We start from the raw sequence: 27,004 nt of genomic DNA on the forward strand, positions 1-27,004 counted from the left end.
TTTTGTTTGAGGAAAATGTGGGTACAAAACCTCTGAAAAGTTTAAAACCAAGAAGGATTTTAAAAAATGCCACCATGGAGATTTCTTTCGCTAACCTCGGAGATACTCCTATTCCCAGCAGGGAAGCCGTAGCACTTTGCAGCTGCAAAAACCATTCGGAGGCCTTTTAAAAGACTAAGGAAGATACATATTTATTAAGACATGAGTTTAGTGGATCAAAGATCACCTCTTCAGAGGCAATGCAATATAATCTCAGTGGGCAGGCATAGTTATGTTATGAATATGTGTTAGAGAGGGAAACATATATACATAGAAATATAAATATAAATACATACACACACAGAGTATGTCAAATTATGCTACTGACCTGTGACAAAGCAATATAATCTGCATTAACAAACTAGTATCAGTGATAGAATACATCCATATATTGCCAACCAGGGAACTTTTCATATACAGTATCCTAATTTAGCACTGCTAAAAGGTTGCCCACAAAGCTTGCAGATTGTAATCCCTGGAAAAGCTAATGTGGTGAACGCAGTAGCCGTTGGGCAGAAAAAACAAAATTCCTTATGCCACAGACCATTTTTCCTTGAAAATACAGTCTTTAATCAAATTTCATAGACTGATCTGTCCTAGTGCTGGGATTTTAAAATTCAGAGGCTTTTTAGCCAGCCTGGAACAGCAAGTGCAAGAGCAGTTGTCTGAAATATGCAGGGAAATATAGTCTAATAATATTTTCTACTACAAATTCAAAACACTGATTTTGGCTTGTTATTATTTTTTTTAAGAAAAAAGAAGCAATAACAAGGGTAATTCATAATATGCAATACATAGTGGATGAACATAAAAGACACTTCAAAGCAGCAAGCTAGGAAACAGCACAGCAGAGGAAAAGAGGAAAAAAATCCTTAAATGCCAACTTCCATGTGAGTTAGAAAGAGGAAATTGTGATTCCATTCAGGCCAATAGTAAACACATGGGCACATGCATGTGCACACATGCACACATATACAGTTATAAGCATGTTACAGCCATTTGAACCAATCTGAATGAATGAATGCCTCCCCCCACCAAAATACAATTTCTTTTCCCACTCTGGAAGTATGGTCTTATGCAATAAGCCAATGATCTAATATCCATTAAAGGAAACATAAACAAAATGTACCCCAGATGCATCCAGTTTGATGTATTGCATGATTATGTTCTTTTCATGGCAGAATTTAAAACATAATTTCAGCATTTCCCTCAATCCTTTGGGCATGTTAACTCAATGCAGATTAATTCTGTAATAATGAGTACAGTATAATTTTGACTAGATAAAGAATCATTTAAGCTAGAAACCAGATATGGGAAAACACGGTTCATCTAAGACCATGCCTGGATCCTAAAAGGAGTGTAGGACAAATCTTTGTAGATGGAACATTCTCTAAGAGTCCCAAGGTCCTGCTGCAGCCCCCAAGCAGAAAAGACACTGATACCTGAGCAAATGATGCTCCCTGTTGATATAAAAATATAATAAAAGGATAATTGATTGCTCAATTATCCTTTTATTATATTTAAATATGATAGTACTTTAGATCTATTATACTATTAATAGTACCTTAAATCTGCTGCCTGAGGAAAGGCTGTTGTATGCCTAACAAGAGGATGAGCTGTGTTCCAGCCTAATGAGCAATGCAGGTGAAGCAAAAATGTCAGAACATTGCTAGACATAATACAGGAAAGTTCTCACCTACAAAACCAGCAGGTGAAACCCTTAACCATGCAAAGTCTTCTCAGACATCTTAAAAGGTGGTCGGACAGTACATGCAGATCAACAAACTTTGTACTGCCCTTTCATCATGGATAAGTCTAGAAAGCAAGAGTTTTCCCAACTTGACTGTACTGTACAGCTTCTCCCAGCTATCTCTATTGCCTACACATCAGTGGTCTAGATTTTGCATCCAGATAAGCTCAAATGATGAAATGTTTCTGCATTCGTTTTTGTTTTGTTTTGTTTTACATTTGTGCACATGTAGTATCTCAGGAAAAGCAATGCTAAAAACCTTATCCCTATCATTCAGCTTTCTTTATAAAGTCTCAAAATTGGAGCAGTCTACAAATATTGTAAATAAATACAGATAGATAGAAATAAAGGGGCTGTTTTCTAGAGAGCATCTAACAATGCAACGTCTCTTTTACATAATGAAATCATAAGTGCAGTTCTTGTGTACAGCAACTCAATAAAGGCTACACTCATCCTGATCCTCAGCACCCAGCAGATACATACCTTGAAGCTCCCTCTACCCAACACTATCAACATCAACTATCAAACTCTGCTCCGTGGTTCTTGTCTTCTTTCCAAGGTCAAATTCACAAAGTACTCTTTAGTTACAGCCATAGTGAGCATTGCAAAATGGCAAGGAAATATCTGACTTGTACACGTCTCAAGTAGCCATTGTGAGAATGATCGTGGTGATAAGTGACATGATATCCAGGCACGTTAACCATTCCTCTGTCCATTCATTACCCCAATCACAATCACCACAACATTAGGAACAAATAGCAGCTTTAGGGAAGTTATTTCAATAAGAAAAATTATGGAGTACATTAGGATTGACTTTCTCCCTATGCCAAAAGCCCAGTCCCATGATTGCCAGAGTCTCATCCTGTGTGGCTCTTTTTAAAATATGAAAATTTATTCAGGAACTTCTCCCCAGGGCCACAACTAGGGTCTGTCACCTGGGTCAAACATGGATTCCACACCCATTTTGGTGCCCCACCAGCACGGCGCCTGGGGCACATGCCCCCGTTGCCCCCCCCCTAGTTGCGGCCCTGCTTCTCCCAGACTACTCCTCCCTCTAATGATGTCAGGCCTGTAAGATAGACCAGACTAAGAAACAGACACCATGCAGAACTAAAACCAATTTCATTAGAACAGCTATAGAAACAGAATCTGTTGTTGTTGTTACTATTGTTATTGTTGTTCTTGTTGTTCTTCAAGGCCACCTTTTTGCTCCTATCTTCCTGATCTGTTTCCGCCGCCCTCAGGGTAAGCACGTTCCACATCATGCTTGATTTATCAGCTTGACCAGTGACTAACTTGATTTTATCAAAATTTGCTAGAGAATGGGCATGGTGCAGTGGTTAGTGCTCTGGCCCCAAAGAGACCCAGGTTCAAGTCCACCTTCAGCCACAGAAGCTCTCTGAGTAACTCTGGGCCAGTTACTCTCTCTCAGCCCAAGTTTCCTCAAAGGGTTGTTGTGAAGCCAAATGGAGGATGGAGCGCTATGTTCACTACTTTGAGTTCCCAAAGGAAAGGTGGGATATAAATCTAACAAATAAATGCAGCATAGTTGCCTGACATAACTTCTGGGGGTTTTTTGCATCAAAAACTTTCCAATGTTATGGCTACCCACCACTGAAAAAACTGTATTTCTCTTCCAAGGATTTCTCCAAAGGGTTGCCAGTTTGGCTTCTCGCAGAATATATTCTGTTAAATATTATATAAATCCTAAAACCTTGAGCTGCCCTGTATGACCCTGATCTTATCAGGATGAACCTGCTGAGCTATCACTATGTTATCCATGTATTTACCTAAGGCCACTTTGAATTTAATCTTTGTAATAAATTTAACATGTTAAAAACAGGCTGTCTTCATCACTTGATGCAGGATCTAGTCGCCTTTTTGGAACCTCTCCTGCAAAGATCACATCTGCATCCCCTTCATGGAACCAAATATCTCCTCGTTGTTTTCCTTCAATATGTAAGCCCAAATCATAGATGGGGAACTCCCCACCTTCCGAAGAATATATTCCATTCACAGAGACATGGCAACAGATCATCCGGATTCACTTGCCAGCACCCATTCCTCTCATCTTAAGCAGTTAAGAGGTTCATGCCTGCTTCGTGTCTCAAGGCTTCTTTTCTTATGGATCATAGGGTGATGCCTACATATCGCCTTATTTAGATCACAATGGCCCAGGTATATTACAACTTCCTTTTGTTGTTGTTGCAATAATTAGATGCATATTGAGTCGATGGGACCTTTTACTCCAAACACACACACACCTAATTTTTTTTCACCAGATACAAAGTGCCTTTTAACTTACCAGCACTGAAAAAAAATGGTATAAAATATTTGGCTGCTCTGTTTTAGACATGCAACAAGAGTAGTTTCAATAAATCTTATGTGGGTTCTACTCTATGCTGTTAAGGTTATCTCACCATAATTTATTTTTGACTGATTGGCAACTGGGTAGGTTTTTAGAAGCGTACAATTTGCCCCACTCCTATCTTTGCATTTTATAGGAACCTCAGTAAGGTTGCATTGGCATAGGCAGCACTTTGCCTTGCACCCTGATTAGGATCTAATTCTCAAATGTCAGGTGGGTGAATTTAGCATCCTTCTTGTTTGTGCTTGGAAGGTAAGCACTTTGCCTTGCATAGCTAGGCTGGCGTAATGATTTCTTAAAGCCACATGAATGAAAATCCTTCCCAGTAACTGGGCATGTGTCTTCTTTCCTTTGGCTACATCTATGATGAAGTTGCTTGTGTGAATCTTCTTGCAAAGTGCTGAGAAAGTTGTCATTATCTGCAGCTTGAACCATGTGTAACTGTTTCAAAGTAAGGTCAGAGAGCCCCAAAGATTTTTCTTCACCCTCAGTTCTTTCACACTCAACACAGTGTTGTCTCTCCCCATAATGTTATCATGAATTGGTGGGGCAAATTCACAACAATATGCCATGAATTTATTTCCCCATTTTCCTTACAATTACTCCCAAAGAAGTACTCTATCATTCAAACAATGCATTCGTATGTACCATAAATCATACAAAGACCTTTACAATATCTTTGGTGATAGTAGCGCCAGTATTATTACAAAGTTATTTAAATTACAAAGATGTTCTCCCCAACCCAGTAAAATAAAATGGTGTTGGGCTTTTTCTTAGAAATATCCTCAACTCATAGAATGTTTAGATGTAGAGAAAGGCTTGTTCCCAACATTTTCATTATGAAGCAAGATTTCCATGTAGGACAAGATGAGGAACAGCAGGGTGTTGGCAAAGGGAGGGTGTGTCAAAAAAAAATCAAGACAGCAGCCATGAGCCTCTCCTTTTTTATCCACATTGCATGTGTGGTGCACATGAAAAAAAAAAAAGATGTGGGCACCAATTGCACCATAATCTTGCCTTTTTTTATCTCCACTGCAGATCGTCCTTGAAATGGAGGCCTTAGGAAATCTATATCATAAATGTTACAACACTATTTTTTATTTTAAAAAAGGACACCACAAATCCCTCTAAATGAAGGAGTCCACGCAGGATTATTTGCATGACATGCTACTGTAGACATGATTAGCATTGACCATAAGTAAGAAAGGAATATGTGGGTGCTACTACAGATGACATAGCAAATTACTCCCAATTGTGATCTGCAGGTTTCTTTCCTCCCCAGCCAGCCCTTCCTTTTTATTTGTTTAAAAACTAACAACAGGAAAATACAAAGAAAGATCCATTTAGTAAAAGAGGGGTTATTATGTCCTTTCAAAGATATTTATAAAAGTTACAATAAAAAAGGACATGTTGAACTGAATCAATTTTCCTGGGGTCACAAGGACAAGCACACTGAGAAAGAAGACTATTGGCATCTCTGCCAAATAACAGTGCAGATGGAAGGATGTTGTGCCTGGCCCTGAAAAATCCTTTCCTCAAGCTAGAGGTGTTAAGGGTGGACAAGATATCTTGCAGGTTCTCTCTACAACTTTTGTCCGTAGTGAATGACAATTGCCAGCTAAGACTAGTGGTAGCAACCTTGCAGGAAAAAAAAATCTGATCTTTAAGCAGTATACCACTGATAGTCCCCATGCCCTGTGTTCACTTTTGGGAATCCTAGACACAAGTCCAAGTACTGTGTTGGGGGTGCCCCAGGCTGTGGCAAATAGACCTTAAAAACTTGGCTTGCATTGTCTCTAGGATGCTTCTCCATCTATAGGCCAACTTGAGCTGCACAGAATATTTGGGCATGTCCATAACAAGTAAACAAATACACACAGACACCTTGCAGAAGTGACTCCAATTCAAAGCTGATTGTCTCAACCAGCTATACATCCACAACCTGGTCCCATTTCGTGAACTAAATGAAATGCTAATCCCAGCTGCAGTAGACAAGGTATTGTACCAGCCCACACAATGTCTGCAACTCCTGTTGCAACATTGCAAGTTTTAGGGCAAGCAAATTTTCTATGAAAATCTATGTTCACTGATAAGCTTCTACTTTCATTCAGATTATCAGATGTGGGCTGCAAAATTTCAGGTGACCACTAGAGGGCAGAAAAGAGTTTGCAGTGTCTCTTCTATGCCATCTAATAGTTGTCCAGATTTTTACAGCCTGGATCAGATGGCAACTTGTGGTCTGTGGGCTACATGTGGTCCCCAATACTTTATTTACAGCCCTCCACCTACCCAGAGTGAGTACAGCTAAACTTGTTTTATTCTGAAGATTCTAGATGGTTTTAAGGATTAAAAAGAGCAAACTTTGCAAAGCTTAAGGCAAACAGTTATACCCTGTGACCCCAATATAATTTCAACACCAAAGAACTTGGGCTAGTTTTCCCCGTTTTGAAGAGGTTAAGGAACAAATGGGCACATTGAGCTTCTGCAGATTTAAGGCACCAATTTAATCTCTCTATTGCCTCCAAAGTCCTTCCAAACAAAAATAAATCTAAGAATTTCAGTCCCACCCTTCTTGGTAACTTCACATCATCCCTGCCAATGCTCCTGTAGCCCTCAGCAGGGCAAACAAAGGAAGTACAAGGCCAAAACAAAGTTCATGTCCCATTTTACAGGAAAGCTGCGCCATATTTCATATTGTTCTCTGTGTTTGTTTGTTTGTTAGTTTTCATTTTATGGACAAATTTATTTTTATGGAAGGAGATCATTCCAGAAATGATGGCAATGAGAGGTGGACAATTCATATTTTTTACTTTCCTACTTTAGCATCCTTGTTTTTCACCAATTGCTCAGGATCAATTTTTCTTTTCATTCATTTTATTCAAAATCATGTACTAAATGGGTTTGTCTCAAATATCAACAACAAAAAGAAGGGTAAATTAAATTGCATGCTTAACTTGCTTAACGTGAATTGCCTCATCTGGTAGTCTTATCTGGACAGCAGTCTAGCTGAAATCCTTCCCCAACTCCTAAGTGGGCTTTTTCAAAAATAAAATACAAGTATTCACCATCAAATTCCATTTTTATTTTGACAATGGTGTATTTATGACTTACTTTTTTGAAAAAAAAATGCCTCAGAAGGAAACATTAACTAAGAACAAAATAGTTGCAAATGTGCCACTTCTGCATTACAGATGTATCAAAAGTAAAACTCCCATTTCTAGCTCCAGATGGAGCCTTCCATTTGCTTAAGCTATGGCAACTCCCCAAAGTCTTGCTAACATTAGTAGAACTTTGCTGGCGTGGTTAAATGCAATATTAGCAGAAGAGCAAAGGATGACAGAGCGAGAAAAATATGCTTGAAGTTACTTAAAAGTCAACATCTATATTTAATGCAGAATGCTGTCAAAGCCTTTTTAATTAGGCCTGCACTGGAAACTTAAATGGATTTTAAAAGATGCATTAAAAGCAAACTGTGATAATTGATATACACTGCAGGCTGCCTCATACCTTCAAGTTCCAGTGGAAGACTTGAATGTATCAATAGAAAAATGTAATCTTGAACCAGTTTTTGGATAAAGGCATTTTTTAAATATGCAAAACCCTAAACATATACATCCCAAATGGTTAAGATGTCTGCAGTGAATCTTTACTCATTCAAGCCCTCCTTGGAGTCCAATAAAGCTAGGGAAGCATGACTGGGTAAAGATAAGTTGCCAAGCCTTTTCTGAAGCTTGAAAAGAAAGCTTTTACTTCCTTTTCTCCCTCCTTTTTTTCCCATTTGGGTCTGGGTGTGGGCTTCAGTTTCTCTGAAGATTGCCATGGATAGATGTTGAGGGTGATGCTGCTCGAGGAGGCTGAGTTGTGCTGGTATTTAATATGATAATATGAAAAGAGAAGGAAAACAGACAATTTGGACATCATGTTCTGAATGTTGCTTGTAATGAGACTTCTTTGGAATAGCCTCAAAATCACAGCCCAGACACATACGTCTTTTGGATCCCACTTCTTTCTCCTGCTTACATATGTAAGACAATCATATTATATGGAAATGGGGGATTATTTAAAACGTAGGTAATCTCTTTCAATGACGACATAGGTCAACACATAGCAAGCTCTTTTTCTGCATCTCTTACAGCCTTGAGTGCATTTCCAGGGAAGCTATTAATTTGACCCCCTCAAAATGCACCCCTATTATATCCTTATGGCAGTGAGAAAGGTTGGCCTATGATAGAATGAGATCACGGAAATGCTCTGGTGGAGGGATAGACTGTTGGAACGCTGGGAATGTGTGTCACATTTTAAATCTTTTGTAGAAAATTTTTTTTAAACAACCCAGTCAACAAAGGCAGATCTCAACATCTTTTTTCATGTTTGTAGGGGCCAGTTTCCCCACCCCGCACCAAGGGGGACCATTTAAAAGAGGCATCTCTTTCTCACAATACTTTTTCTCATTTCATTCATATCCAATTCAACCTCATTCAGGTGCAGGTGCATACCTTCCTTATTTCTACTTCCTGCAGGAAAAAGTAGAAGGAATTCCTAACCATAGGAATTTTTTCTTAAAACGAAATACAGATTCCTAAAGACAAACCCACTCCCAGACAGAGATAAATGCCTCCTCTTCTCAAGATTGGGTGACCAGATCTGGGGTTTATAGCTGGTGGCTAGACTGATTCACATTAGAACGCTTCCAGTGTATGACCAAATGTATCCAATTTTACTTATCTATTTGTCTCTTCATCTAATATCCCTTCTTTTTAGTCTTGTTTTTATCGTTTTTAATGTTTTTAATAATGTTTAGCATTTATTAATTAACTGTTTTTTAGTTTTGTTGTACACCACCCAGAGTCACTTGTTGTGAGATGGACAGCTATATAAATTTGATAGAGATAGATAGATAGATAGATAGATAGATAGATAGATAGATAGATAGGATACCAATGGGCTCCTGGGAAAATTAAAATGGAGAAAAAAAAACTGTGCCCTTAGCCTGGTTTCTGAGATGTGGGCATAGACGAGGGCACACTTATAATTTATGGATACTAATATTTAGAATGTGAATTAGCCAAATGCAGATACATTTCAGAGTATTCTAGTGGGAAATAAAATTGACTATGTCCTGAGTATATTTCTAAATGCTACAAGCACTATCCATATATTATAAGTTGAATTCTGACTTATTTATACTTAGAACAGACCCACTGATGTCAATGGAACATATGAGAGTCACATTAAATAATGAATTTTCCAGCAATACTCTTTTCTACACTTTCTACCCTTTGGTTTTGTTTTTCCTTAATAATCTCAACTGATCTTTTTCCCTTTCAGGGGAGGGAGAATGCTGAAAAAAACATTTAAGATTTGGTGGAAAATTGGTTTCCCTCCTTGGTTAAAATTAATTTCACAGCTTTCCCTTGAGTGAGGCTAGACTTTTAATTGTCATGTGTATCAATTTCCAAAAGAAGATGAAAGTAGTAGTATTAAAATAATACACTACTTCGACAGAATAGAAGCTCAAGATCATAAACATACAATGCATCTCAGTGATGTAACTGTACTGTTCCTCTAATGTTTGTGGTCACTGAGTTATCCCCTTATTATTAAATACTGTGCCTCATCAAGGGCTCTACAAATATTTCAGCTCCTTGAGTCCAAAGCATATATTGAGTTAATTAATTCTTCTCCTTAGTTCTTAGATCCCTATTCCCATGTTTCCTTCAGGAGCTTAAGGAGGCATGCAATGCATTCCTTCTTCAATTTTTCTCCACAACAGCAACACTTTGAGGTTTGTTGAGTTGAAAGAAAGCGACTAGCTCAAAGTCACCCTTCCAGGGAGGAAAGTAGATTTGAAGCTGGTTTCTGCAGTTCTAAGCCAACCTCTTAACCTGTAGCCCAAACTGGTTCTCAATATTAAATAAACCTTTTAAATTTCTGTATATCAGCAATCCACACAATCCACACAACAGAATTTATTTGCTATCCATTTCAAAAATATTTTCTGAACATGAATTGGCATGAGAAGGCCATTTGTCACTGCAGCTATTGTTGGTGGGTAAAGATTCAAAAGGTCTCAGGTTTGTTCCTGGAAACCTCCAAATTAGGCTGCAAAAAAACTTGTCTCTGACACCATGGAGAGCTAATGCTGTCAGCAGGCAGATGAACTGGTCCGATTTGATCCAGGTCAGCTTTCTGTGCAATGATTTCTATCCATGAAAGACCCTCTGCCAACACAGCATGACTTCCCTCTGCAGCCCATGACATACCCCATGAAATATTGCCTGGAGAGTTGGAACCATCTCCAAGGAAGATCCAAAAGGTCTGAGAGGCTGCAGGGAGGAGAAAAGTTACAGAATTTTGACAGGGCAAGCAGATGTTCACTTGTACAATGTAGGGTGTAGCCTGCCGTTTCCTATAGAGATGGTTAACTCTTCTTGGTTAGGACAAGTTGAAAATGTTTGCTGTAAGTAATTGAGAAAAAAATACATTAAATGATCTGCCATGGGCAAGAGACCCCGGGATACTTACACCTCCTTCAGGCTTAATTGTGTTTTGTGACTGCCCCAGAGAAGGAAAGATATTCCTATTTGTCATCATTTCCCCTTCTGCACCATGCTCTTTTTTGGGTCTAGGGGGCTATATCCAAGAAGATGTCGTCAAAGAAGCCTTCTTCAGCTTGCCTCATACAACTTCCCTTCTCATTCTCCCCTCATCTCCAAAAGTTCTAAATCTGTTGCAAAGTTTCTTTCAACCCTCAAAGAAAATCTGGGAGAATGTGGGCATGGATTTTTTAAAACTCTGCCAATAAAACAGTTGTGCCGAATGCAACAGATAAAAGCCATGGCATTTCAGATACCTTTTCAAAGGCATAATATTCTTACATACCCACATCACTTGTGGGCAGAAAATTGAAATACAAAATAAATTAAACTTGAAAAAAGGGGAAAACATAAGAAGAAAGGAGGGGGGAGAGACCTTAATATATGAATAAAGTGAAGAGCAGTTTATATGAACCTAATGGAAGCAAGGACATTGGCATATTTCCTAAAATGTGAGCGTATACTAGGGAACTCGATAGCTTTAAAGGACATTATGACTACCCCACTATTTTTGTTGTTTCAAGACCACATATCCAAAGGATGGTGCTGCATGAAAATAAATGGCCCACTGAATTTTAGAAATGACTGAATAATACTTACAATAATAATAATTATAATCTCTTTGAATAAGCTTCTGGAAAAAATGAAGCAAACTGGCTCTACCTTGAAGTGATCGTTCAGTTTTGCGTTTCATCCAATATGGTATGTTCTTTGAGGATAAATATTACTAAATTAATGTGTGTTAGGCAATTAAAACACATTGCCCAACTAAAACTCAATTTAAAAAGTGACGTTCAAAGGCTCTCATGGCAAACGAACTGTTTGAAAAAAATTATTTCTGCAAGAAGAAATCAGCCAGAGAAAGTGGGGGATGCTTAACAAGCCCTCATTGCTAACCGGTAATCACAGGGACGGGCCAATTAAAGGCTGCCCTCCTCGGTTGACAGCTAATGAATGCCTTAGTTAATCTGCTGATCCACTGAGGAATAGTCCCAAGTCAATGCTCCTTTTCTAGCAGCCTCCCGGGAAGGGGGTCCAGGCCCATGGAAAGCTGGGCTGAAGGCAACTTGGCTTCCAGGCTGACTCTGCTTGGAATGCTTCCTTATTCCCCTTCCCCATGGGAGCAATAAACAAACAGAAAAATAGGCTCTGAGGGCTCTTAGGCAACTGCTCCGGCCACCTGCTACTCCCCAAGCAGCCTCTAGCCTGGGATCCTGGGGAAGAGTCAGAGGCCAAGCTGAATGGCCATCAGCTTTATAAATATCCCGTCCACAGCTGCTGAAGTGGAGGTGTCAGGCTGACAAGCAAGAGAGAGAAATGTGGGCACATCTTGTAATGTTACCAGGACTGCTTAGATCGCTGTCTAGGATTACACACATGCATGCACACTACATTTTACGACTTTCCCCTCAGACTGTGAAAGCTCTTCAGAAATTTGAGGACAATCTGGCACAGAGAGCCATTATGTATTCATTAGGGCTTAACAAAAATGGCTGTTTAGAGAGATTAAACCGCATGCCACAAAAAAAGGACAGCATGGTCAAACTCCTGAGCCAGCTCACCATTCCAATTATTTAATGGTTAAAATTGCCCCCCTCCTGACTGTGTAATGGAACAACCATGCTCAGCTAAAAAGCATTCTGTCCTCACCAGCAGTTATTGCATTTGGCACCAGCCGGGAAAGTGGCTGACCACTCCACCCATTCCCAAGAACCTACGGAGGAAAGATTCTGCTCCTCCAGTAATCATAAAGTGCAAATATCTGGAGCTTGGCTGAGCCCAAGCAGCGAAAAGTTTGCAACACGTCTTCCAAAGAGCCCTATTGTGGCTCTACCTGAAACACTAATTCCGCTGGAAGAACAGAGAGATGCTTTTGCCCATCAGATTTTGTTTTCTTTCTCTCAGTGTCCCGACAGAAGCACCAAATATGGTGTGGGTGGGTGGGGGTGTCCTGAAACAAGGCAATTATACAAGCAACGGTAATTTTTAACTGTGTAAAAGGTGAGCTCATCAGTATTAAGCAACAACTTTTAGGAGAGTAGAATCAAATCAGACAAACTTTGGTAAAGCAATATATTAAAATATTATCCTTCCATTTTCCCTATGTGGACACATCTCAAATATCAACATTTTTACTACCCACCCTCACAGGCATGCCTAGCAATTTGACAGCCTCTTCCTATTAATAATTCCTTTACATTAAGGTTCCAGATAAAGCCTGGGAGTTTGTTATCCGAAAATAAGTAATTAAGACCACTTTCGTGTGGGGATAAAAAAAAAAAAAAAGGAAACCAGTAGGTCAGTAGGTGCTCCTTAGTACTATTAACTGAAAATATATTGGACTCTATCACTTATCTATACTGAATCTGTTTCCTGTCAAATTAGGAGAAATTGGTGTATATACAGATTAGGAAATTTACTACAGTCACTCAGGAACTGCAGCAAAAACGTCTCTGTATTTTTGCTGGATTGCAGCTAAATTTGAGTGTGTTCTTTTCTTCGAATTCTTTTCTTAATTACACTTCCTATTCACTATAGAGAAATCCAGCACAGCAGTTAAGGTAGCAAAACATGTTCATCGCACAGTTTAATTAATAACTACAATTTTAATCTGAAATAAGTCAAGATAAGGTAAAGCGAGGAGCGAATAAAGAAGGCCTCTGTAATGCTCAACAGTCGAATCTTTCTTCCAATCGGCTACGGCGCTCCAACGAACTAAACCCAAAGAGCTCTTTATGCCCGGGTTGAATTTGTTTCAGTGGGAAAGCGATCAGAGGGAGCCCGCCGAGGGACCCCGCTCCAGACGACTCAGCCCTGCTCTCATCTCCACGGATATCTTTTGGAAGAACGGCTCGCAAAAATTCATTGCCTGAGACCGGGCCCAGATACACCGAAGTGTCGGGCTGCAGCCGCAAACCGTGCTCCTCAGCTAAACTCGGGGATGCAAGTAAGGCCGGGGCTCGGGGCCAGGTTTATGGAGCCCTGCGACGCACCTCAGCACCCTAGAAAAGAATCAAAGCGATTTAGAGCGTCTGAAACCCTGGCTGTGTGGCTAAGAGATCAGCAATGAAGCCAGGCTTTGTAGCGCTACAGCGATGGTTGGGAGACGTGATGAAAAGCGATAAATCACTAGAGAGGAGGTGGCTTTATGAAGAAGATAGGATGTCCCCGATCCCCAGGCTGGAAACCGTTTTCTTGCGAGGAGACCTCTGCAAGAGAGCTGCTCTCCAAGTTTTTCCTACTCAGGTCCCTATCATCGCAGCCTATGCTCGCAGTCTGAACAGAAGGAAATGTCCCGATTAAAAAATACAATCTCGCGTTAAAGAGGTGAAAACGGCTCTTGTAAGACAAGGAATTCAGTTGCCCCTTGGGAGGGATGCGGATTCACGGCTATGCTGTTCCAAGGGGGGCAGCGGTGGCATTTCTTCCTCAGTATTTGTTTACTTAGAACATTTATGTGGCTGTGGCCGCCCATCTTACATACGTAACTCTAGGCGGCCAACAATCATCATCATCATCAACAACAACAACAACAATAATAACCTCTGTAAACAAAACAAATGATGATCAGGCAATTGCCAGCTCGATACAACGAAATGTTCCAGCCTGGAGCAAAAAATCGCTGTCGGCGTTCGGCTCTCGAGGCCAGCCAGCGGTTCCGACTAGAGTGATCCGTCCTGGGCTGGAGCAGCCACCCTCCAAAGCTGCAGGGTCCTCGCTTTTGGAGGGACTTCGGGCACTCCCATTCTGCTTAAGGCCGCCGCCGGCCGGTCAAGTTCTCCGCGGAGATGCCGAGCGGCAGAACTCGGGGAAAGCTGGCTTTCTCCAGGCTGCCTGATCCCAAAAGGCGAAAGATCTATACGATCTGAAGAGAAACCAGAGTAAACCAGCCAATGGCTCTTCGGGGATCGAAAATCCCTTCCAGGTCCTCCGGGGACGGGGGACGGTACGAAGCTGTGGAGGGCCAACTCACCTCCCGGGAGCGTTTTGCTTCAAGGACATTTTTCAGTTGGAATCCGACTACGGAGTTAGAAAACCCTCTTAAGTGAAGGGAGTTTCGGCCGCGAAGAAAAGGCCTGGAGGAGGCCGGGTGCAGGGAAACCCAGAGAGCAGGCAGCTTAAACAGGCCGTCAGGCAGCGGGAACGGGGGTCTAATGTAGCATAAACAGTCACTGGCCCGAGCACAAGAGCAATTGGTTGCATCAAGACCCAGGAAAGGAAAGGAAAGGAAAGGAAAGGAAAGGAAAGGAAAGGAAAGGAAAGGAAAGGAAAGGAAAGGAAAGGAAAGGAAAGGAAAGGAAAGGAAAGGAAAGGAAGCACTCAAGCAAAGTTCAACTTCCTAACCTTCTGGAGGCCAAGATTATTTTGTTCAGTAACATTCTGTTCTAAAAGCAATCATTGGCAGAACAAACTTCTTACAATAAAAACCATTTCTAGGCCTCTTTTCTTCTCTCTAGGGAAGGCGAGTTTCTTCACCTCAGACTGCAATGAGACTCAAGGAACAGGGCGGCTAAGTCCGGTCGCCCTGGAAAGGCCTTTCTCCCCCCCCCCGCCCCCCCCAGGCGGCAGAGGAGTCGCCGATTGTGCTCCTGAGCCAGCCATGGAGAGCCTGGTTGCCTTTGGGGGAGAAATGGGGAGACTCTGAAAACTCCGGCTAGACCGACTCCCTGCCTTTCCCAGAAAGGGCCTCGCCCCAACCGCCTGTTGGTGGAAGGCCTGCTCGGGCGTCTCGCCGGTGCTCGGCGGGCCCGCGGGCCTTGCTCACCTGCCAGATGCTGCAGAGTCGAGTCAGGCAGGAGGGCCGCAGTGAGGACTGGAACCTTGCTATTGCACGGACAAGTCCCCGCTATTCTCGCAGAGGCCGAGCAAGACCAACCTGTCCGGCACCATCCTCCGGCGGCCTTCAAAGCACTCAGCATCTGGAGTAGTAAATGACACACGCACGCGCGCGCGCCTCACCAGGGCCTGCCACTAGGCTTTGGCAACCCAACCCACCCAACTGGGGTTCCCCTGGTGGACGTTTTGGGCGAGATACGGGGCCATCGGGGCTTGTTTTAAAGGAAGAGCGGCGAGTCAGGCGGAAGACAGCGTCGATCGCTCATCCCTTCAAGCGCAGTGCATTGGCAGGAGGGACGGAAGAATCAAGTCTGGCCCGGCACCCTCTCCCTTCAAAGCCCAAAGGCGGCCGGGCCGACGGAGCGGCTCTCCGACCGAATTTTAAGGTTCCTTCGCTTGCTAGGGCCCCCCTGCATCAAGCTGGAGGAGAAGAGCGTGCCGATTACCTGCCAGGCCTTTGGCTCTATTTTGATCTCTAAGTAGTTTTCCATTTTTAGGGGGGGGGGGGGGCGGGACGGTTGTCTTAAACCCGTCCTCGTGAAAAAGAGAGGTGCTGGAAAAGCTCATGTTAGCCTGCTTACAACTGAAAATCGAAAAGCCAAAGCAGATGCTTAGCTAAGACTTTTCAAAGTAGATGGTTTTTCTATCCTTTGAATGCGTGTTATAGAAACAGCGGCTTGAAGACGGCGACGAAGAAAACGAAACACCAATCCCCACCGCACGCCCAGTTCAGCGGCCCTTGAATTCTAAGAAACTTGCTTCTGGGAGGGATCTGCATTTTCTTTTGGACATGAATCTCGAGGATGACCAATAAGTTATAAGTTGCCTGGGGGAGAAGAGCGAGAGTTCGGTCTTGGCAAGGTCCCGCGATCCACTCCCGACAATTCGTGATCCACTGCCCCTCGTGCCTTGCCCGTGAGTTACCACGTTCTGGGTTTTTCGATCCCTCTTGACCCCACTTTGGCAACCCAACTGTGGCACCGAAAATGGCACCGAGGCTTGACCGCCACTCTTGGCGCCTCCGCAGCTCCTGCAATTCAGCGAACCCTCGCAAACGTGGACAACTGCTGGACACCACCGTGTCCCCGGCTGAACCGTACGAAGCTCTAAATGCGCGCCTGGTAGAGCGCTCCCCCCAGAGATACTCTGTGGGGCATTTCCCTATCCCAGTTTTTCCCCCTTCCTGCCGCCCCAGCCACCCACTACTGGCGGAGGTGGCCGACGGCTTTCCCCGAGGTGGGCCCCTTTTAATTCCAGGTGAGGTTTGCCTCGATTCAGGGCTATTCATAGCTCGGAGCCTATCTATTCCTGTCCAGCGGGAAGGCAGGGGCTGCTGTTGGACGCGCCTGGAAGGAGCCAGGAAAAGAGAAAGGCGCCTCCTTAGAGAACCCTCGGGTTCATTTGGCTGTGCAAGGGGGCTAAACGGGTCTTCGCAGTCTTAGCATAAGCCCCCCCCCCATCGATTTGCGGTCCATTAATGCAAAAGTACCTCGTATCTGCCGAGGAGGGGTGAGCGGGGAGGGAAATGGCGGTGTGGAAAGGGAAGTGGGGAGAAGGCCGCTGCTGCCTGGACCATTTTCACGGGTGAGACTCCACTTCAACAGCTAGTCCTCCCCCCGCGCGTACGTACGCGCGCGCGCGCGCGCACTCCCCCGCAGCTGTCAGTAGAAGGGCAACCTCCAGGGCAGCCGGAGTTTAAGCTGTCCCGGATCCAGTTTCCCTTACGGCAGCCAGGGCCCTGCGGGGCCCAGAGCCCGCCGTCTCCCACCCCGCCTTGCGCCACGCTCACCGGGGTTGAGGTCCAGGCACTGGGCAGGGTCGTCGGCGTCTGGCAGCTGCCCGTCGGGGCTGAGGCTCTCCATGGACAAATCCAGGCCTTTGCCGTCCCAGTCGCGGAGCTTCCTCTTCTTGTGTGAGCCGATGAGGGCCTCCACCGAGAAGGCGTGCGCTCGCGAGCTGAGGGCCACAGCCGAGCGCCTCCTTTCACTCATCTTAGCCGCCCGGCGGGAGTGCCGAAGCCAGACGGCCGCCGCGCCACCGGCCGCCAGGCTGGCAAAGGACGGGACGGGGCTGGCGGGCCGGGCCCAGGCGGAAGCAGAGCGGAGCGGCCGTTCCGACGTGAGCGTCCCGCGGCCGCTTTGGCGCTACATGGGTCCCGAGCGTGTTGGCCGGCCGGAAGGCGCCGCTCAGAGTCACGGTCTCGGGCTGCGCTTCATCTCCCCCCCACCGTCCCTTCCTTCTCTTCCTCTGATTGATCCAAACTTCTGGGGAACTTTCCCTCTCTTTCCTCCCTCGACTGGTCCCGGCTGCGAGCGCCCGTCAAGAGTCTCTGCCCAATGGGAAGGTGGCGAATCCGGAGACCGCGGCTGCGGGAGCCAATGAGGAAAGGGCGGGCCAAGCGCCCGGGCTTCCCGGCTGCGCGCGGCCTTAACTCTTGCGGAGCGGAGAGCCAGGCGCCCCCTTCCCTCTAAAAGGACGGCGAGCGGGCGCCCAGCCTCCACCCAGGCCCAGATGCCTCCTGGCAGCTCGCATAAACCCCCTCCCAAATATGCGAAGCTGCTGGGAGCAAACTCTGCAGCGCCGAAGATCGTATGCAGAAAAGATTACAATGTTACACTATACCCCCCACCCCAAAGCTTATGGGTCGGTCACATATATAAGCAGCAGAAAGTACCTGGGAGAAAAGTACCTTTTCTAAAGTCTCACTCATAAGTGGGAGTTGCCACAATCGGTCCCTGCAACTTAAATATGTAAATTGAGTTTTATGTGTTTATATACCGTTCGCCTTTGGTGAAAAGGGCAATTTTGTTAAAATCCAGCCAAACTTCGATTTAGCAGTTTGATGGATAGAATCTGGAAAAATATATGAAGCATACTTGCCCTTAGGAAACTCTAAAAATTTTACTGTACTCCAAGATTTTTATATGTGCCCTATGCAATCACGGCAATTAATAAAAATTCGTATACTGTATGTCTAATAATGCATGTCCCTATAGTGGCATTAATAGGACTCTGTCTTAGATTATACCGTGGTAGGATTTCCCTTGTTATATGTAACACATTTAGTATAAAAAAGCGGGAAATGTATCGTGCCCGTAGTCCTATCAATCGATCTACCTACAAAAAGCCACATCCATAAAAACGATTTATAATGGCCAGACAACACAGAGATTAACGAGGAAAGAAACTAGCGATTTGGACGTGTTAACTGATTTTAGTGGAAAATCGAGACACGCAGTTGGGACTGCCATTTGGCCCCACTTGAATCTTTGCGGCGGCTGTTCTTTAGACCTTGCTCGTTAAGAAATAAGGAGGGCAGTTTAAATCTGAGATCCTGAGATCGAGGTCCAAATACTAGCAAGCAAATGACTGATCTGTCAAGATGCGCAGGACTAACTGAGCCAATGCACGGCTTTCATTGGCTCGTGTCTTGCAATTTCGGGGCACTGCCTTTTGTCCAGATCGACGATTCCCCTTAGGCAAAACCGCCTCCAGGTATGATTTTCAGTATTCGTTACGTCTATAGGAGGCTCCTCCGGAACATAGTGTATAATTTCTAATCCTGTCTATCTTTATTTTGGCGTTTTATTCGTATACCAAGTGTATTCGTTGACTCCCAAAAATAAAGAAACAAGGAAGCAACAAAAGCAGGCGGTTGGCTTTTGCATAGGAGAAAGAGGAGATGCAGAGAACCTAAACGGAAGTGGAAAGCCGCAAAGTGAACCCCACCCAGTGGCAACAGGACGAAGTTGTAACCGGCGCGAGAAGGGGCGAAAGCCGCGCGCGGCAAGACGGACCGCTGGGGACGCGCTCGGCCACGAGGCAACGCGGCTCAAGCGCCGGAGTCCAGGAGAAGAGAAGCCCCCTTCGCCTCGTCTTCTGCGAACCTCCAGGCCACGGGGGAAGGTGCGTCGCCCTTTCGCAGCAGGACCTCCCCCCTTCCCACACCAAACGCGTCGAAGGCCCTTGGGTTGCGCGTTCAGACAGGCAAAGCCCAATCCGGGACCGGGTCAGGAACTCGGGCGGGCGGGCGGAGCCCGATTCTGGAGCGGTGCGCCGTATTGCATACCCCAATCCCTCATTGCTCTCTCTTGTCTTCCTCTTTGGCTTCGCCAATCTCACCTCTGCCGGCTTGCCCAGCAGGACTTCTCCCTAACCCCGCCTCGGGACTGCCCAAAGGCTGCAGTGGAAGGCAGGAGAAGTGTTCGAGAGGCTCCCAAGCACTCTCCTTGGGTCAGCCAAACAGGTATAGGTTTTGCTGTAAAGAGACTCACCAGAAGATAACGTTTTTTTTAAAAAAATTACAAATATTTTTAAAAGCCCGTTTAAGCCCAAATTCTCCAACCAAGACTTACTTTCTTTTAAAATCATTTGGTACTGTCTTCTTTATTAAATAAAATATTAATTTCAATGTTAAATGCTCCCCTCAGAGCAACCAAAGCAGTAAGAGTGCTTTGAATTAAAAAGAGATTCAAAGGGAGTAAGTCCTATGGAGTTCAATGAAGCTCAGTTTTAATAACGTTATTTGTTCATCGGGGAAATTTTTCTCCTTATGAATGAAAGCCATTAATCAATGGAGTGGAATGTCTTGGGAGCCACAGGAGGTGTGGTGGTGGTGGTGGTGGAGTGCCGAAAGGACTGATGCTCTAGTGTGTAATTCGCTTTGCCTTGCGTCCGCCGACGTCCAGATGAAGACATAAGGTCTCCGTGCCTGGCCATCTGTGGAACGTCGCTGCTTCCAAGGAGATGGATGGATCTCCTGGCCAGCTACTAGAAGAAAGTAAGAAGAGGTTGGATATTCAGAGAGGGAATTGTGTTATGCCCCCCCCCCAGTCTTGTTTGACACTTCAAAGGAATAGAGCATCCCCAATCAAATTCTGCAGGAGAGCTCCAGAGAACATCCCTCTCCCCATACTCCCCTTAGTTTAAAATGGACTTCGTTCATTCATTCGCAGACCGCATTTTATAAATACTGAAGATCCCCTCCCGCGAATCTGTCAGTCTTTCCCGGCCCCTCCTCCTGTCTTCAAGGCAAAAGGATACCTCAGATGGGTGAGGGAAATGCTGGCCCCTCGGATAACCAATAAACGTTGTGGCAATTAGCTGGATTTATCCTCCAGGAAATGTGCGCAAGACCAGAGTGGGTCAGCTGCGCCAGTTTAATCCCAGCGCCTCTGAAGTCTCTCCATGGCTAACTTCCAGTCCGAAGCTCTGCTTAATTACCAGAAAGCCAGGCGAGGTGAATAAGAACCTCCGTTCATCTTGCTGGTGTCCCGGCGTCCTACTGGAGTTTGTCCCTAGACTGGGAAAGGTCCCTGAGCCCAGCCCCTGAGCTTGTATTACAGACGGCGGCCTGTATTCAGTCTGGATTAAATGTCAATTCTCTTCCCGCTGTCGCAACCGCGGGGTCACAAGCACGCGCGCACACAGGTGTGGTCCTTCGCGGACGGAAGGAACCTTTTCAACCCCGATCTGTCACTGGTGCCCGCCATTCAAGCATCCCTTCGCCTTAGCTCAGCAACTCTGCGCAGGCCTCTGCCTCTTCTGTCCACCCCCCCAGGCTGCAGCTCTGAGCGACCGCGATCCCAGACCTTCCCCTGAACTCCCCGCGGCCTGACTGGTGGCCAGATGAGCATCGGCCTGTCCAGTCCCGCCCGGCCTTACCGCTTCGCCCTTGCCCAGGAACAGGGCCTCCCATACTGGGCCAGCACAGGGATGGTAGACCTCCTAGGAGACAGGAAAGTGCCAAGCGGAGCGATTTGCCTCCGTCCCGGCTTAGTACGAAAGCGGGCTCTGGCACTGAACACCGACGGGTGTGTAATGGTTGCCTATCCTAAAATACTCTCAGACTCACAAGCAAGAGCTTAATAAAATCTGGTTTATTTAAGAATAGTATGCAAGTACAAAGAAAGCTGAGAATGGGAAAAGCGCGCCAAATGCAAACTAAAAACCCCTCGGTACAAACGAGATCCCTCCCCCCCCGTAGAATCTCACAATCCCAGGTGCTCCTAAGGCTTCTGATGATGCGGTGTAAAAGTCCGCATCATGCCGAGCACATAACCCAAACACATTCCATTGAAACGAACATAGATACAGAGCTTGGCACAAGGTCTCCCAGCAGCTCCCTCCCAACAGCAACGCGCGTCAGCGTCATGGCATGTGAAACGTTACGATGTACAGTGCACATTGAAACAGTGAACATGACAGGGTGCGACCGGGACCCCACGCAGCCACCCGAGCCTCACACTATCCTGGGGACTTGAGGCAGCCGCTGGGGCCGCCACAGCACTTGGCCACATTCGGCCGCCGGCGTGGACTCCGGTGATGTCTGGCTGTTATTGCCATTATTAAACGGCCTTTAAAGTGGTCGGAAGAGCCGAGCACCGCGCTCTGTCAAGAGAGGAGATTAATTTCGAACCGATTGTCCCTGGAATGGCAGGTATGTCAATTTCCCCGTGGTTGTCAAAAGGGGGCATTCATGTGGACTGTAAAAAGCAGCTTGTAGCTTTATAGAACACCGCTCACCAACCCCCACCTCTACCCCCCAACTCATGTATTATTAGCTAACTAGCATGGGGCTACCCTCCTCCCAGCTCCTGGGTGAATAATTTTGTTCTCCGGCAGAGTACACAAGCTCTCCAAGGGTCCCCTGCTGTTCGGATGGGGGGCTGGGGGCTGGCTGGAAGCTGGGGAAGGGGGATGAATGAGAAGCTTAGTAGGGCTGGCCAGGACTGTTCAGAGTGTTTTTAAAAACGGGTGTGTGTGTGTGCTCCCTCTCCTTGACTGTGTGGATCCCTGATCCCTCCAATTCCGTGAGCCCAGGAACCTGCTCTGAAGGAGTGATGGCTTCCTTCCCCACACACACACTCTCAAGCATTCCTCAGTTCAGCCTATCATTTAGGGCAGAAAGGGAATCTTTTGCTCACTGCTTGCAGAGCGATTCCAGCCAGTCTACTAGGATCCCTCCCCCCCACTGCAGAGCCCTCCACGCAGTCCCATTTTCTTTCCAAAAGATTCCCACAAGAGAATTTCTTGGAGGCTTTTGTCCTTTTTGATTTCCTCTGGCAAGATGGGATTTGGAGGAATTTCTCCTCTCTTGCTCTTTTGCCCCGAATTAAAACACACAGTTTTAAGCCAACCCCATGCCAGCCTCCTTAAACCTGCCAGATGTTTGCAATAAAATATGAACTTTTGCCTCTGGGGACATGATACAAAATTTAATGGCCTTTTCCTATAATTATTCTTTTAGCTAACTCTTCATAAATATGTTTTTTTTCTTTTTTACCATGAACACATGATTGTGCATATTACTAGGAAAAAAATACAAATCCAGCAACGAGATCTCTCTAATTTTATCAATCTCAGGCTCTTTCAGTATCAGGCCTGCATTGGTCAGCCTGCCTTTTACCTCTGAGGACAACCCAAATCTCCAAATTTGAGAAAATGTTTCTCTAAGCTGGCCCAAGGACTCAATATTTCTGTTTCCACAGATTCAGAGCAAAGCCTCTCAACAATTGTCCAAAATGTGATTACGCTGGTATGGATAACGGGACATGGATGTCTGATCTGTTGGAGAAGAGTATTCAGGGATCAAGTCTCTCAGACTTCCTTCATTAATGTAGCCTCAGTCAGTCAAAGGTAAAAGTTTCTATCGAGCTAAAGTGACCTTCAGCTTTTTCTCAGGAAATTGGGTTCAGTGCGATCTGCCCGGCATCTTTCCTTAGAAACCCAGCAGCTAGACTCAAAAGTTGGGTCAACTTTGGCCAATTAGGCACTTGGTGTGGCTCAAACCCAGATGCTTTCACTTAACAGGTTGCTGATCTAAGCAGCCTGTTCTTTGGTGAAAGGTGCTGTCGCCAATGCTTGACTTTTTAGCTTGGCTCTGATGAACAAACAAGACCTTTGGAAGTTGCATTCCTTTCCAGATCTGTGTCAGTGAAATGTTAAAGGCCACATAATTGCACCTCCAGCACCTTCCCTTGCAGGTACCTGGTACTACAGCTATCATACCCGTAGTATGATAGAAGCACAATTAGTGTGAGCTGAACGACCCCCGCCCCCAGTTTCTTCTCCCGAACTCCCTTGATCTCCACCAGCAAATTTCAGTAGAAGTGCAATCCATACAAAAGGTGTTTCTGGAAGGAAACCCCCAAGTCCCTTTAGGGTTGTAACTTCGATTACCCCAATTCTCCGTGGTTTCGAGAGCAGGGGTGAAGGTTTCAGTTCTTGTTGGACCATCATCCCACCTGCCCTAGGCGCGACAAGCACTGTGTCTCGATAAATGAAGGTCCCAGTTCTATGGGATGTAGGGTGGCTCCACGTAAGTCCCGGCAACCGCCACCTTCGAGTCTGGCCTGGCTTTCTGCGCTGCCCGCTCAGCAGACGCGCGGGTTCTCTGCCGCTCTCCCTCCCTCAGCAAGGAAAAGCGCGGCGCGTCTCCAGCAATTGAACTCCGGTGCTCACCAACCCTTTGCTGGCTGACGCTTTTCACCACGGGGCACAGGCCAAAATCAGTTACATCTGCAGCACTCCCCCTCCTCCCCAGGTCAAAACCTCTGTTCCTCGGTGGCAGAGAGAACCAAAGTTGGCCATGCTTTAATTCAGACGTCCGACAAAGGGACCAAAGGTGGGAAACGGGTCCCGAGAGGCCGGGCCAGAACCCAGCCCCCTCCCTCTTTCAGAGCTCTGCCGCCCTTGCGCGGCAGGCCGGTGTTTTGACTGCCGAACCCACGTTGACTGTCGCCACGGTAGACTTCTCGCTTCCGGCGGCATCCACGAGCGTGCCGGGCGTTGCAAATACTTCTGCTCAAACACCAAGATTTTAAGGTGGACTGCAACTAACCAAAAGGATGTTTCGAAATTGTGCGGAAATGGGGCCAGGGGCTCTTGTTTGGGCTTTTCGAGCCAGAGTTTGGGGCCCAATTTCAAAGGTTATCAGTCTGCAAAGCCAGAATCTGCATTAGGAGTGATGTGCCTCCTCAAGGCAGCCTGTCAGAAAGGCAAGAAAAGGGTTAGTCCCTCTTACTGGCTGGTTTACTACATCCTTTGTCCCTACCATTTATCCCAGAATAAGTGGAGGCCCTTAACAGAAGGTTTTTGGCTTCATCTCCATAAGGTAGTAAGAAGACTAAACTTGTTAACTTCATATCCACCTCTAAATTAATGAAAGCCAATTTAGATAAAATTAAAATTCTAGCTGTTCTTTTTTAAAAATTCATCTTCCTCTGCTGCACGTTGGGGTTCTAGCAATAAAGGATGTGTGGCATCTAAAATGCATGATCTATGAATATAAACCATATGCAATTTTAGATGTGCTTATCAGATGGGGGGATTACATACTGAGAAAAACCTGCTTCTGAGTAAGCAAACTAAGAAGTCAATAGCACAAGATGCTAAGGAACAGGGGCACTTCTTTTCTAGTTTTACTAGGTGAAACATTATTTATCCAGGATGGAAAACTGAAAATACATATTGGTATAGCTTTTTGAGTATAAACTTGGATTTTAACAGATTGGTTTTTTTTAAAAATCCAATTTAATCTGAGGTATGGAAGTATCCTCACAGCTTCTGAATTCTATACAGTATATTTGTGCACAGGCATGAATGTGATTCTAGGGAAGAAAGATTTAAAGAAGTCCACAGATGTATATTCTTGCAGATGCAGCCTTTGTGTTCTTTCCAGGATTAGATTTTAAAAAAAGCATTTTGCAGATTTTGTTCAATTGTAGAAAACGGGAGATCATTCTCGCCCTTCTCCCTATTGTTTCCCCTACAGGTAACTAGTGAAACCGCCGAATTTCGGTTGGGATCTCGCAAGTTATTATCCAAAACACCAAAAAACGCCTTTTGGTTTTTCCCGCACAGCTTGATTTCCCGATCGCCAGAGCACACCACCTCCCTGCCCGGCTTGAGCCAAGCTGCCTTTCTGGCTGTCCCAGCCGGGCGTCACCTAGGGCGCGGGTACAGCCCTCGATGCGGCCTTTCAGAGAGAGCCGGAGACTGAGGCCGAGCGAGTGCAGCAGCTGGGCCCGAGGCGCGGCGCCCAAGCCACCAGGGTGAGTTTCCAGCCAGCCGCATAAACGTAGGGGGCCGAGGAATGCTAGCGTTGCGTGACCTGCGGCGGTGTATCGTCCACGGCGGCCTTTCGGAAACGGAGGGATCTTTCAGAGATAGTGTTTTCCCTCCCCAGCAGGCAAAGTGGCCTGAGGAGGTGGGCTCGGCTCCAGGTTCGCCCAGCCTCCTCTGCAGCCGCGTCCCAAGCGGGCAGAACAGAGAGACGCGGGAAGGTTGGGGTGAGATCGCCGCCTTTAGCACCCTGAGGCCTCAATGGCTCGCCCGCGTGGAACTGGTTCCTTCGACCTTGTTAATCGCGTTTCCGGCAGGCAAACGTTAGTTGGTCTGTAAGGCTAAAGCCAAACCAGAGTCCCCGGCGCTTCGGGTATTTGAGCCAGGTTCGCCCATTCTCAGGAAACTGGGTCGGCACCGACTTTCCCGGGGAAGGGGCGCAGGGGAGCCTCGAGCGAAGGTAGCGAAGGTCTCGTGGCTCGCTCTCAAGGATGCCCGCAGCGGATGGTCAAGACAGCAGCCGGGACGGTGCCATCGAAGCTCTGCGAAAAAAGCAGGCGGCGCTTCGATCGCACCGCCGCGGCCGCCATCTTGACTTTTTTGCCGGCCCTCTACGGGCACCCCCGTTCGCTTTATTTCGGGGTACGGTGGCTTGGATCGGTCTGCTTTAGAAAGGCCCGGAAAACTGTCTGCCGCCGCTTTTCTGCGCTGCGCGATTGCAGGCAGCAAGTGGAAACGGGCGGCTGCATTGAGTTCCTCCCGTCACCCGCGAAATAAACCCGTTGCAGGTAGAAATCTAGCCTGTCGGAGACAATCGGCTTCGTCTTCTAGGCTGGGAGGTCAGCAAAGATGTGGAGGTGGTAAACCATGGCTTGCAGGGCCTTGATCTTCTGGTGATGCTGGCCTCCTCTTCGTGCAAGCCGCTCTGGTGGCCGCTCCATCTGCGCTTTCTTCCGCCGGAAGAAATGCAGAGGCGCCCCGGCAGAAGGCCGTCGGCCATCTTAGTTCTGCCCTCCGGGCTCGCGCGACCTCACTAAACCCTTCCCTTGCCCAGCTCGCCGCCTGCATCGCCCCCACGCCCAGGGCAAACGTTGCCTTGAATGGTTCCGGCGGCTGCTCGCCGGGTCCCTCGCAGCCAGCGGCCATTGTGCTCCCAACAAGCAAATACCGTTTCCCTTGTCGGCATCCTTTTTGCTCTGTCCCCGGGTGTCTTACGTAACCTTTACTTGAGTACGGAAGCGAGTCTTAGGACGTTCACCCGAGTATGTCCAGATAAATATGACCAGGGCAGAAACGCACTGTCTTGAACCCTTTTTGCCCCCGCTTGAGGCCCAACCGCACGGGAACTTG

General features: G+C 46.0%; 1 protein-coding gene across 1 annotated transcript in view; it reads right to left on the reverse strand.

Annotated features, from left to right (window-relative positions):
• The window catches only part of TBX15 (T-box transcription factor 15), a 73,505-nt gene extending 55,695 nt beyond the window's left edge, over nt 1-17,810 (reverse strand). The window contains exon 1 of the mRNA XM_063296668.1: nt 17,379-17,810. Coding sequence (XP_063152738.1) covers nt 17,379-17,580 — 202 coding nt within the window. The 5' untranslated portion in view covers nt 17,581-17,810. The remainder of the gene's footprint in view (nt 1-17,378) is intronic.
• Nucleotides 17,811-27,004: the final 9,194 nt, after the last annotated feature.

The sequence above is a fragment of the Candoia aspera genome, chromosome 2 (assembly GCF_035149785.1).
Source record: "Candoia aspera isolate rCanAsp1 chromosome 2, rCanAsp1.hap2, whole genome shotgun sequence".
Lineage (NCBI taxonomy): Eukaryota > Metazoa > Chordata > Lepidosauria > Squamata > Boidae > Candoia > Candoia aspera.